The sequence below is a fragment of the Emydura macquarii genome, unplaced genomic scaffold (assembly GCF_026122565.2).
Source record: "Emydura macquarii macquarii isolate MOO-44397 ecotype Brisbane River unplaced genomic scaffold, CSIRO-AGI_Emac_v2 contig_320, whole genome shotgun sequence".
Lineage (NCBI taxonomy): Eukaryota > Metazoa > Chordata > Testudines > Chelidae > Emydura > Emydura macquarii.
In genome coordinates, this window is record NW_027130457.1 from 2,396,480 (window position 1) to 2,411,236 (window position 14,757).

General features: G+C 37.8%; 1 protein-coding gene across 1 annotated transcript in view; it reads left to right on the forward strand.

Moving 5' to 3' along the window:
• The window catches only part of CDH12 (cadherin 12), a 701,357-nt gene that overhangs the window by 667,363 nt on the left and 19,237 nt on the right, over positions 1-14,757 (forward strand). The window contains exon 10 of the mRNA XM_067569738.1: positions 11,243-11,379. Within this exon, the coding sequence (XP_067425839.1) occupies positions 11,243-11,379 (137 nt within the window). The remainder of the gene's footprint in view (positions 1-11,242; positions 11,380-14,757) is intronic.

Below are 14,757 nucleotides of genomic sequence, written 5' to 3' on the forward strand. Positions count from 1 at the left end.
CAGTTTAAAGTTTGCAGGTAGTCCAAGATTTAATTTTATGGCTCTTTGTTGTCCATGAAAATTCTGATCCCTGTTATGTTTGATCAGAGCCAGACTTTGTTTTAATGGTGGACATGGAGAAAAAGATGGATTTCTAAATATCGATGTATGATGGTCAGACCCTTAGTTTTAAAATGTGTGGGCAAGAGGCATTCACCACACAGCTGTAGAGATGGCTCAAAAATCACAGCTCAAACCAGGAAGGAGAGGACCCACAAACTTTAACAACAATACCTAGTTTTTACCTAGTGCTTTTCCACAGTAGATCTCAAAGTGCTCTGCAAAGGAAGTCAATATCAATATCACCATTTTACAGAAAGGGAAACAGAGGTGAAGTGCCCAATGGCAGAATTTGTTTAAAAAAAACCTCAGGAATCCTGAGGCCCAGTCCAATGATCTATCCACTAGGCTGATAAAAATACTAGAAAGTCAAATACTACTTTTGATATTTTATATGAAGAAAAAAATAGTATTTGTACTCTTCCTTCAGTAGGTGGACTATAGATCCCTAACTCAGAGACCCACAGACTTTGAAGCCAGAAGGAACAATCATGATCATCTTGTCTGACCTCTTGCACATCACAGACCACAGAACCTCACACACTCAGTAATAGGCCCCTAACCTTTGGCTGAGTTACTGACGTCATCAAATTTTGATTTAAAGACTTCAAGTTACAGAGACTACACCATTTACTCTAGTTCAAATCAATAAGTGACCCGTGTTCCATGCTGCAGAGGAAGATGAAAGACCCCAAGGATATCTGCCAATCTGACCTGAGGAAGATTCCTTCCCAACCCCAAATATGATGATCAGTTAGACCCTGAGCACATGGGTGAGACCCACCAGCGAGACACCTGGGAAAGAATTCTCTACAGAAACTCAGAGCTCTCCCATCTAGTGTTCCACCTCCAGTCATTGAACATATCTGATAATAGCAGTTGCCATATATCACTGGAGGCAACCTCATGAAACCATCCCTTCCATCAATTTAACAAGGTCTGTCTTGATAACATTAATGAACAGTTTGGTCAGAAAGAGTGTGCTATTAGTTCAGCAGAAAGTTTAGTACTAAGGGAGAGGAGAAGAATTGGCATAGAAGTCGTCTAACTTTGATTGGGATCAGCCAGAAAGCAGGAATGAGGGAGGTGAGCACTCAGCAGCATATAGTGATCTGACCACTCCCTTGTAGTTTACTGGAGCAGCATTTTTAGCATATTTTCCATCCTAGTGTCTAGATTCTTCTTTTACTCATGTAGTACAACTCCTGCTTTGGATGAAAGGTCCCCATTCCAAGTCTCTGGAGCAATGGATTTCTCAAACACTCTAGATTAAAAGCAGTGATTTCATATGCTACAGCCATATCAACTCAAACTGTGATCTTGTCATGGTTCCAAACTTAAGCAAGTTTAAGATGGGTCATTACTTGGACTAACCTCTAACGAAACCCAGGCAATACAGGAAGCAGTGTTGGTTAGTCTTTAAAATGGTTCTCTTTACTTAGTCAAAACGTAAACAGCTCCCACCACGTAAAGCTACATCCCTGAGGACCTGTGGTAATTAAAGAGCCTACTGCACTTCTCACAAGAATAGGGATGTTACATCCTATTAAAATTTCCCTTTTAATTTAAATTGGCTATGTTAGAGCTAACTTCCTATTGTAGTTTGCTGTTGTATCTGTCTAAACAGTTGCTGCATTTCATCTAGAGGACCTTATATTTTGGCCCATTGTTCCCTTACAGTATCATTAATGTAATTTTAGGCCAGGATTTATTGACAGTCACATATACTTGAGGAAGGTGGGAGGGTGATCATATGCTTGGACCACAGTTTCAGTCAGGGATGTCCTTAGACCTCTACGAGAAATGGAACAACACAGAGAACAGTAGCAAATACACAGCTGAGGGCACCACTTTGCATGTGGGTGAATAGAAAAGAAAAAGCAGACAAAATGGGAGTGCTGAAGGCATCCATGTGATTGTTAAATTCAGGATCTGCAATCTTGTATTAATGGACTAATTTAGGCCTTAATTCCCAAGGGCATCTCCTTAGAGGTCACAACCCAAGAAGTAGTTGAGGAGCAGGAATGGGGAAGGAAACAATGATCACCATCTGGATCCTGGGTTTCTGTGTGGGTTTGAACAACCCTCAGTATAAATTGGAGAGGCCTTGGGGCTGTTCTAATTTATGGCCACCTCTTCAGGGATGACAATGGGCTGCACAGCAGCACAGGATCCCACCCAGTGCTTAGCATTATTGTCATGCCCCTTCAAAATCCCCAACCCTGCCAAACCCCTTGCTGCAGGGTTTGTGAGCCCAGCTCCACACCCCGCACCCCCCATAGAGGCCAAAGTAGGTGACAGAATCATCCCACTGTGTGGCAACAAACCCACTAGTATCATTTTGGCACCACAGGTCTTCAGCGTGATCCCCTTTCTCTCTGCTCAGCTTCATTACGGTTTTGATTTACACTGTGAAATTAAGTACTGAGTTAATGCATCTCTAAGACAAAGACAGGATGCTGAAAGCCAAATATTTATGCACTGCAAAGTGAACTTAAAGCTGCCAAAGATTGCCTCTGGAGAATTCCTGATGTGTGAGGGAAATATTACCAGTATGAAGCTCTGGGCTCTCCTCCACCAGCTCTGCTGTCACATATGCTAGCCCCACCATTTCCTGCACTGGAAATTTGTTTCCTGGTGTAAGGAGAGGGGGCTGGGCATGTCAGGAGAAGAAGGGAGACAGAAGGGGGTGTGATATAGTGAGACTCTGATGATTCTTGGTTGGTGTTAAGTCCCTGATGGACATTATGCCAGGGTGCAAATTGAAGTTGTGTGGCAACACGCAGCTGAGAATGAGGGAGCCACAACCAACTCCCTCCCTGGCCATACTGTATATTGTCCTATTTTTTTCTTTTAAACTCATACATCCCTAAACCATCCTCCAATGCTTCTCCCGTCACCAGAGATTCTAGGATGCTCTTTAATGTCCATCCCATCATAGCCATCCCCCATGGAAAGCTGGCAGAGCAGGAAGACCTGCACATAGTCTGATATCCCATATGCAGGCAGTGGAAATAAATGATCCTGTAGCAAACTGATCTCCCACTAATGCTGGAATAGTAGACTCAGATGGCTCTATCCTTCCCTCATTATGGTCAGATTAAAGAGAGAGAGCACACACGCAAAATGGCCTTCATCATTCAGGTCTGCCCCAAACCTGAGCAGTATCTAAAGCAGCATTTCATGATTCATCACAGCATCAAGGAGAATATGGGTGAGAGGCTTTGTCCTTAACCTAATTTTTGTCCTGTAGGTGCACCACAACTGTACCATTCCTGGATGGATATTGTGTATTGTGAACTTGTACTGAAAGGGTTAAATGCAAGATTCCTGGAGTTGTAAATTTTACCCCAACCATCTAAGCTTTAAGTACAAGATATGCCTTTTCCTTCTCTCTCGGTCTTGCAGCACTGTCTGTTCAATGTACCAGTAAAACTAAAAACAATGTGTTTTCCAAATGACAACAGTTTTTGCTAGGATATGCAGCTCATCATGAGAACTGCAAAGCAGATAACAGAGCTGACTGAAGAGTCTGATAAGCATATGAACAGCACTTTAGATGGGGAGGGCAAGGAAACGATGAAATTTGTAGACGGGAACAATTGGCAGTTTGGAAGTGTTGATAATTGAAATGCAGCAGATTTTATTTCCCATTTTGTCTAGTGGGTTTTTCTAAAATTTGTATGTAAAATGTATAGAGCAGATGAAAAGTTTAGCAGCTTCTCTCAGTCAATTCTGATGTAGTCATCAGAATCTGTGAGTGTTCCTGCAGCCATTGCCTTCATGTAAATTAGTTCTGCATCATGCCAAATAAACTTTCACTATTCTCATCAGAAGCTAAGAGCAAAGTGTTATTTGTTTGTATTGATATTACCTTAGTCACATCAGGTGGCCTGCCGGCTGCTGAAAAACATTAATCTTTATTTAGAAATGGAGTGAGATTGTAGCACACTGTGATCAAGACTGCAAATCATGTATTATACTGTGCAAAGAATTCTAGTCAGTGGAAGTGTTGAATTTGTTCATATGTTTTATATATAATTCACATGTGAGGGGGCTAGCCATGTGATAAGGTGAAGATAAATGTTTTCTTATTTTTATCCTCTCCAAATGTAGAATTCTTCCTCCACCCTCCCAAAAGTCACATCTGTCCAATGCCCACAATGTGCAAAACTCTGTCTAGCACCAATGAAAAGTTTTGGGTCTGAGCTCTCACCAAACATCAAGGCTTTATCACACTTGAAACTCAACCCCTTTTTAAATATAGAAAAGCCATTGTGGGTCGTTTATATAGGAGGATTAGGTATATTAGTGTTTCTCTCCCTCAGAGGTTTATACAATTTTATTTATAGGTGGAATTTTTATAAGCGCTCAGTTGTGACTATGACATCAATGAGAGTTGACTTCCATAATAGAAGAGTTCAGCCCATGTTTCTGAAAATCTCACAGTAACAAAGACACTTGACTTTACCGGTGGCAGGGTACCCAACAACAACAAAAAAGTAGTTCCACTGAACATTTTACAAACACTTTACAATGTCTGTAAAATGGATTTTATGGGAAATATATGTCGCATTTATAATGCCTATCCAGTGAGGTGCAAAATGAAAGTCTTTTGTCATTTGTTAGGTGTGACCTACCCAACCCACTACTGGCTTTGCCATTGGTGAATAATGTGTGTGCTAGTAGAGATACTTACAGGAGCATATGGGGAAAATACCGGATGCTAAGTAAAAAATAGTGAAGTTAGTAAGCCACCCTGCCTAAGAAGTCTCTGTTTGTTATCTTTGACATTTTTGCCATTTTGTTTATATTTTGCTATGGCTAGTTTCTCCCTGCAAGTATTTAAGCCTTGATGTTATAAATTGCTTGGGATGTATTTGCATAGATTGGCTTCTTTTGGGATCAAGCTGGTATTCGTAGGGCTACATGGAGGATAAGACAAGAGCTGACAGCAGCTCCATTAGGATTTTATTTGGTTTGACCTTTAATGCACTAACAAGACTTTGAAAATCTTCAGCAAAGGTATGGGGAGTTCATGCCCCCATTAACAGAAGATGAGCTAGCCTTACTAAATTATTTAAAGAGGAAAAAAAGCTTGTGGGGATATATTAGCCTGCTTTTGAGCTCTATTACCAGTCCTTCCTGTTTCTTGGCTAAGAATAAATAAAAGATAACAAAGAGAACATTCAATGTTGGCTGGATATTATGAGAGACAGTATTAGGTTTTTTTTCTTTCTTAAATTAACCCATTATGCATAACTATATCAGACCACATTTCCTGCTTCATAGTAGTTAAAGGTACTAACTTGGTTTCTGTTGATATTGACAGGATTTTTATCATTTAAGTAGGGATTTTTCCATAATTGAAGCATTTTAATGTTAGAACTGGCAGAAAGCAGAGGTGTGATTTACCCTATAGCAAGCTGATCTATTAAAATAGATTAGGTTTTCAATAGGTTAAAATATGTTAACCTTCACCTAACTTCAAAATAAATATGATTTATCCAAGAAAAGCGTAGTCTTACTTGATTTTATTGAAAGATACCTGATACAGGATAGTTAGCTCCATGCATATTGGAAGTGCTATGGGCATTGGATAATGCAGAGTACTGAGGAACTGAAAAATCATTCAAAACAACATGAATTGTATGTGGTCCAGATGAGTGAAGGCTTTTTGTCTTCTTGTCTTCTGTGCTTATGAAAACAACATATTTCATTTTTGATATAACTATTTCATAGGATCATATTAGAAAAAGAAATGGTCTGTTAGAATCCATCCTCCTGCAAGACCTTAAAACACAAAAGCAGATTTAAAGTCTTTGTAAGTATGGAAAAATACAATCTTAGCACTGCCAAATAATCTTAACACTGCCCCAAATATTAAGGCCCTGACAAAAATAGGACACATTGTGGCGACCCCGTGTAGCCATAATAAGAAGTTTAACTGAATCACTGAGCACAAAAACCAAAGTGCCTTACTTCTAATCAACTTTGATTGTACTTGTTCCAGTTGCCTTTAACAGGTATAAAAAGCCCACTGAGGAAAACATACTTTACAAGCTTGTGAATAAATAGGAAATTGAAGGCAATCACTCCTCACTCTTGCTTAGAATTAGATAATTGTGTTGGCAATTATTCAGGAGTTATTAGACACAGACCCTAATTTATCTACCTATATAAATCAATTAGGCCCACATTAAGAAATTATATAATTTACACAAGGAGGACAAAGGTTAATATGATGACAAAGCATCTCAGTGCATAACACATGTACATGTGAAGCCATGCTCTGTGGTGCAAATTTCTGATGCTCTAGGCACAAACTATTTTCCCCCAAATTTATGCTCTTTATGTCTTTAAAAAAATGTTATAATCCTAGAATAACTCATCCTATAAAGTAGATATGAAAGAAACAAAGATAGGAGGCTGTGGTTCCTAAGAGGACAGAGTTAAGGTTTTTTCCACATTTAAACTTCATTACTTTAAAATACTTGAATACTTTAGGACAAAATGTCTTCAATTTCTTCTTCTGTTTTTTAATTTTTTTTTAAAAATAACTGCAACATTTTTCTAAGTTTTTTAATTCCTTAATTTATCAGTATATACTCAACTTCAATTTCAATTTAATGAAAATTTTGTCTGTGATTAAATTCTTAATGTGAAATGCCAATTTGCTTACAAACAGAGGTTAGACAGTAAGACCTATTATATCATCCAGTACATCTTGCCAATGCAGGATTCTTCTGTACAGTACATTCATTATGATTTTGTCCAAAATAGTTTTAAAAAAATGCTTACGGATAGAACTTTTGTCATTTTTCTCAGGAAATGACTCTGCAACTTACTATATATCATTGCCATTTTGTTAGTAAACCTACATTTCTCTCTGAATTTCATTCCATATGTTTGTTATATCCATCTATATCATTCTAAATAACATTCATCCCTTCTTGGTGTTTATTACACATCCTAATTCAGTATAATCTCTGAATTTCATTAGGTTTGCTGTTTATCCAGATCATAAATGTAACCTTTGAGTAAGACCACTCCCAACAATGTGACCAGAGACACTTCACTAATATTCTCTCCTCACATTTTGCTATGTTGTCATTTATAATTTCTCCTTTGCAGTCCCCCCCCGTCCCCCCCCCCCCCACACACACTTTTCAGTGAGGCCAGTGGGAGCCAGAACAGGGGATATGTGTTTCTCCAAGCAAATTTAAGTTAATTTTTCAAGAGTTTGAGAGATATGTTATCACATGCTATATTAAAAAAAAAATCGACTGTGTTCCTGTAGTCCACATCTATCTAACCCTTGCCCCTTTCTCCCTCACATCTCCACCAACAATCATCAAGTTTTCTGACAAGAATCCATGATAATTCAATGCCTAATTTTCAGAGGTGCTGATTTCTACTGTAGCAGTAGATGCTCCACACCCCTAAAAAAACCCCCAGGTCTTTGAACAAATATTAAAGAAAAAAATCACTATCTATTGTTTTTTTCAAGATATAGAAGTTAGGATTCAGTTATAGGAGCATAATTGCCAAGATCACATTTCTTCCCTACTTCAAAAATCAGTATTATATTGGTTATTCTTTAGTCTTCAGATTCCTTTACCAGTTGATTTTTCAAAAAAAAAGTTATCAGGGTTTCACAGTGAGTTTTTTTGTTCATTCACCTAGTAATTTACAATTCATTACCTAGACTGGCTAATTTGTATATGTTCAAATATTTGAAGTATTCTCTTTCCTGTTCCTCATCAACAGATATTTCAACAGGTTTTTCCTCCTAAGTGGCAAAATATTTGGGTTTTTTTCTAGTTGAAGACAGATTTTAAGAAAAGCAGCAGTCAGAGAACACTACCAAGGCTCCAAGCACTGCTCTGAAACATCCAAAGGTTTCTAGTGGAAGCCAAGACATGAGACTCAGTTCTAGGTGGTGGAAGGCCACAGAAACTAACAAGACTGGCAGACCAGAAACACAATCCCCTCAACAACAGCAAAATAATAGGACAGCCAGTCACAAAACTCTGCCACAACTTCAAAGATGAGCCACAACTTAAAGTTCCACAGGAAAATGAAAGAGCAGGATATTGGTTCCTTCCAACATGGCTAAGGTGTAAAATAAGCTTGCAGTATTGCCATAGGTGAGAAGGGATTAAGAAAGATGCTGATGTAGAAAAATTGCATCTTACCTTAGCTTTGAAAGCAAGACTAAGTTTAATAAAAATTATACTTCATTATTACTTCATCATATCAGGAATTCACTTATGTACAAAATGCCTTGATTAGTTGCTTAGGTTTTGCACACATAAGTCTGAGTAATAAAACAAATTCCAAATTGAGCTTGGCAGTCAGATGCTTCAGTTGTACACACAAAAACTAGATTAAGAATTATTTTAACATCTGGGTCCGTTTAAGCCACAGTTAAAAAAAAATGAAATGCAGAAAACAACACTGGGACTGATCAATGAAATGGATGATGTAGGACTAGGCTGAATTAAATCTAAAAAGGTATTGGAATATTTTTCTTCCTTAGAAGTATGGTTCAATATGCTATTAGTAAAGTAGTAAAGTAACTGCAATAGAGAAAGTTATTAATTAAATGCTAGAACCACTGGACACAGTTGTTCATTGAATTTGATGATGGTGATTCCACCCATTTTTCAGATGTTTTAATAAGTATGCCACCCCTGGTAAATTGTTCTCATACCAGGTCTGATCTCAGTCCCAGTGAAGTCAGTAGGAGTTTTGTCATTGATTTCAGAAGTAGCAGTGTTAGGCCTACTGTGAGAGAAAGAAAACGTTTATTCATGCGCATAAATGTTTACAGGATCCAAGCCTAAATTAGTCTCTTTGGACTCTCGTTCATAAAGTTAATGACATGCATAAGGATTTGCAGGCTGAAGTCCCAAGGCCTGCAAACATTTATGCCTGTGCTTAACTATAAACACAAGAGTAATCCTATTGACTTCAGTGGAACAATTCACTTGCTTAAAATTAATCACATGTATAAGTGTTTGCAGGATTGGTACCTTAAACTGTAGCCTCCTGGGAGCAGGATTCAGGGGCCCAATCCATACCACACTGAAGCCAATAGAAAAATGCCCACTGACTTCAAAGGGCTTTGAGTCAGATCCTGAGTCATTTCTCTGATTCATGTAATGCCAAGCACATGGCAGGTACTTTAACTGAAAATAGCTGACATAGGCACCAAAGAGGGGAAGATAAATGAAGCTGCCTTCTCATGATCTTCTTCAGTACATTTCAGCATTGATCTCAAATTAAAACATTTAGCAGTCATACTTTATTAAATAAGAAACTTCTGAAAGCATGTTTCCATATTTTACCTGTGAAGAAGAGAATATTACCTCTCCCACCTTGCATCTCTCATATTCTGGGACAACTACAAAAACATTGCAAACAGCACGTTACCTATATCAGTCTACTGACAATATTTTTTCTGATAATTTTGATGTAACAACCGGACTTTGAACACTGACACCAACATTTTCAGTCATGGTTGGCTAATGTTGGTCACCTACATCAAATCATTGCAGCCCAGCTGTATACAATTATGCATCCTATCTTCAACTAATCATATACAAGGCTTTTAAAATTAAGGTGTGGACTGGCAAAGCTGGCTGCTAGTCAATAATATATTTCACCCTCATATGGGATTTTCTTGTAGGGCACGTACAATTTTAATGAAAGGAAATGTCCCCAAGGAATATTACACCTCAGTCGTGGATTTAAAGTTAATTCTTCTCCAATTAAAGTTCTCGAGCTCCAGTTTGAGTTGGTTTACTCTGGGATAAGTCCACCATCCCTTTTACTCATTACTTAATTCAACAGTGAGGAAAAGTCTGATATTCTACTTTTTGCCATTACAGTACATATATTTTCTTCTCGTAAATCACACATATAACGAGTGAGAGTGATAGAAAATGGGATACTACTTTACTTTTACTCTCACTACTTCACAAGTGAATGGGGGGGAGCATAAATCACAAGATGTGTGAAGCCTACAGTCCTCTGACATTTACATTCTCTTAAATTCACCTACAGCGACTATCAGTTTTATCTTTATTGCCCACTTTTTGCAAGTGACTGTGTCCATTCCACTCTGCCTAATATTCAAACACTGGCAGCACGGTGGGCAGATGTTGTTACCAGATAATGATAATTAGTAGTTCAATGCACTGACTTGGAAAAAATCATTATTCTGTTATGATTGCAAACAGTAGCATCAGATGAGAAAGTAGATTTTGAATTAATTAGCATTCAAGGGGAAAGGTTTTGAAACAAATTATCAGATTGTCTGTAAACTGCTATGTTCACACACATATCTCCTTCTTCTTTTAAGTCCTTCCTAGCACAAAAATACACTCAGATTAATGCTTTGCTATGCCAGAGCTTTGCTTGGCACAGAGGGTCTCCAAAAGAGTGTCAGGGAGACAGTTACAGCTCCCTGATTTATCAGGGCTGCTTATGGGCCACTTTAATTTCACCTATTGATACCGGGTCTTTGATGGGCCCTACACTAGAGGAAGATGTTGTGTAGTGGAGCTGCACCACACTCACTTCACTCCCCCCCCCCCCCCCGTCTCCCTCCAGCATGACCCCTCCCACCTCTGATACACCACCTAAGCCAGGAATGAGGGAGAATGATGGAAACCACGTCTAGAGTCAGTACACTCAGGCCTTGAAGGAGTTCATATCCAACAGTGGAATTCTCTGCAGGCCAATTGCTGCCAGTTTCTGGCATTTTTATGCTTCCAGAATGGTGCAAAAGGCCCAGATCTGACAAGAGAATCCAGCTCTTAGGTACTCTTTCGGATCTCTTTTTCTTCCTTTTCCCCAAAAAGTTTCTCTGGTACTTTCAGCAGTGATTAGTAGTAATGATCAGTGGTCACTGAAGCTGGGTAGCATGTGCTGAGTTTTGTAGGTATCAAGGGCTTAAAATCTGAACATTAGTAGTACTAAATCTTTCTTATTTCTCATTTCCCCTTGACTTTGCAATAAAGAAATTGTTTACAGAGAGAGAGGGGGAAAAAATAAAACAAGTCAAGAAAGCCTGGTTGCCAGTATGATAAATGTATAATCATTGCACATTTGCATCTACTGTTTTCATATGCAGGTACTTCATAGATTGGAAGAGTGATGTGGACAACTACTTTACAATAGATGGATCTGAAGGAACCATTGCAACTAATGAGTTACTGGACAGAGAAAGCACTGCACAATACAATTTCTCTATAATTGCAAGTAAACTTAGTAAGTATGGCATGAATCAAATTAAGGTCCTAAAGTAACTCTCAGAATACAGTGCTTGGAAATGAGCCTCTTCTAAAATGTCTATTAGTACGAAATAATTTAAGGATGTAGAACATGTATCAGTTTGGCAAGGCTTGATGTAAGGCTAAGTATCATATTTAAATACTCCCATATAGTTAGGTTTGATCCTCTACTCCTTATGCATGCACAATTCCCACTGAAGTCAATGGAAGTTTTGCCATTAGAAAGAGGTTGGGATTAGGGGATGATATTAGAATATACATTTACTGGGACTACTGAATATTATCATTCTGTGACTAAACAATTGATAATTGTGGTGTAACTACTGTTGTTTGTGTCTTGTGTACTGTACTTTTAAATGGAGAAAGGTCCCTCTGTGCTGCAGAGGGAGGTGCCATTTTGTCTTCAGGCACTACAGGGGAGAGTGACAGATTCTGCTCTCACATGGAGATCTTACTTTTGTTCTTTGTTTTGTTGTTTACTTAATAAGATCAAGTTGAGGACAGTTGAGTAGAAGACATACCTTTCTTCTCCATGTGGGGAAGAGCATAATGGTTATTTTAATTCTCAGACAAAAACTACATTAGAATGGAGTTAAGCTTGGAAGGCTCTACATGAATCCACTTGCCTGATCCATCTCTCCTCTCAATATGCCAAAGCACCTCTGCCTAATCACTCCTTTTGTTGACTTCTCCCATGTTCATCTCTGTGCCTTCTTTTAGTCTGTCCTTTATGTTGGGAACTCCCTCCTTCTCATAGGGCATCCAGGAACCATCTCTCTCTTCATTCACATTCTTCTGCATAGCACACCTCTTTCTTTATCAGATTTAATTCTCCTAGGTTTGAGCCATCTTTTGAAAAATCTGTTGTTCGATGATCCACAGAAGTCTTTCAGTTGATTTCAATATACTGTGGATTGGGACCCATGGTGCACTTTACATCGGTACTGTATTGTTTATCAGTTTTGGAATGAAAGTTCCTGAGACAGGGACCATATTTTCCCTTGTGTATTGTTCAGCAATGAGTACTCAATAAATAATACACTGTAATAATGTAGAAGGTAGTATGTAGAGAGATATATATATATATATATATATATATATATATATATATATATATATATATATATATATATTATTAAAACTTTCTCCCTCTGAAAAAAAAAATCTCACTTGTAGTTATCCCAAACTGAACTAGAGAGTGAAAATTCAACAGGAAATAAAATAAAGTAAACTGAAGTAATCATCTCATTCCTGTGAGTTCATTCCTGAACCGTGACTTTTGGCCTTACCTTTGTATGGGGGAAGTATATTATACATACATACATACACACACACACACACACACACACACTTTTTTTGAGTGACTTAGAATAAGTAGGGAAGCAGAATTGTAATCTGATTTCAGAGGAGTTGAAAGGCATGCAGATATGATGTTGCAGCATGGAGGTCTCATAAAGGGCTGTGCTTCAGCAAAGCTTAACTATTTAGATTTATTGGTAGGTAATGAGCATTTTTAATTTGTGAACTTGTCCTGCAATATGGCAGTAGTTCTAATGAATTCATTGTGAATCCATTTATTATTCTACAGGACTCCAGAGTAATTAAAAAGCCAAGTCAAAAAAACCAAGCTCACTTATCTGTGTACCAACATGGCATATAAAGGGAAATAGAGTAATAGTAATATAGTGTTTATGTTAGAGTTGTTGCATGTAGCCCACATTATGAAATTCCCAATTCTAACTATTAACTAACCTAGTAAATCTATACCTCTCATACATTTGAGATTCATAGCTGCATATACCTTAATATTTGTGCATCAAATGTTATTCATGACATTAAAAATAAATGTTATACATACAGTACACCTGTAATTGGCAATACCTTGGAGAATGTAAGAAATATTACCTGTCAAAGCTTCATATAGGTCTGTCTGACTCAGAGGTAACAGAGAGAAATGCTGGGATTTCAGAAATGCTAAATAGTGGGAGGGGGGCAACTTTCTGAATTTTCCTGCCATGGAAATGTTTTAAATACTTTTCCTGTCGTATTCACTGTATCTGTCTGGGAGCAGGAGTAAGGGGAACATTGGAAAAGGACAGCAAAAGCTAATTTAATTATTTAGAAGTGTTTCTGCTTTAAAACTGAATATTATGGCAGTTACTCAATACTAATGTAGGAACCTTGGAATGGCTACGCTTGATCAGATTAATGGTCCATTTAGCCCACTGTCCTGTCTCTGCAGGTAGCTATTGCCAGCTGCAATTGCCACCTTCAGAGGAAGGTGCAAAATACTCCATAAAGAACAATTATAGATTAACCTGCCCACCAAGAAAGTTTCTTCCTTAACCTCATCAATTGGTGATTGTCTTACATCCTGGAGCATGAGGTTTTAAATTCCTTTTGAATTTTTATCCTAGTTGTGAGCAAAAGATGTTCACTTATTTTTTTTTCCCACTGCCTTTTGCAATTTTGGTTAAATAATCTCATATGTTCTCCATTTCAAGCCACCACAGCACAACAAAATTAGCCTCCCCCAGCCTCTTATAAATATCACCCATGGAAATAGATTTAAAGATCAGAGCAAGACAAAATTTTGTTTATTATTAGTATTATTTATAGCAACAAAGTCTGGTAGCACCTCTACTATTCTTATGCTTATAGCTAGCTCAGACAGGGCTATACTAAGGCAGTAGCCAACATGAGTAAGGATAGAGGAATCTGGGCCCCATATATTATCTTTCATGATTATCAATAGCAGACAAAAAAGGGTATGTTTTCAAAGTGATGATCAGGAATTAATAAAAAAACAAACCCCATCACTCCCATGGATTGTTAGGGTAGTCACATGGTCAAATCCCTCTTAGCTTTTTAAAAAAAATTGCCCCCATTAATTTCTACACTGTACTACAGAATCTGAAAACAAAATGGAAATAATCTTTCATATGAAACACTTACAAAAGAAAATTCAAATAGATATGATATAGCGAGAGACTGCTACTTTAGTGGGAATTACCAGGATTTTAACAGTTTAAGTAGTCAGCTGCTTCCATTTACAACACACTTGAAGAACATAGATCCTTCATAACTAATGCATTATTGGAAAGGTATTTTAACATACTTTTAAAATGGTATAAAGGACCTGACACTGATGACTGTGCTCTCATATTGTTGTCTCCATCTACAACTTAGCTGCAGAAGAAGTTCTGAACCTAGCTTCATTGCTTCCCCTAAAATGAATTTACAATAGACTCAAGGAATGACCGACTTATCCTGTATGAATGTGCAATATTCCTTCTGGAGAGTACTGCTGGAGGGGCAAGATTTTTAAAATTTTAAAAAGTGATTCTGAAAGTGA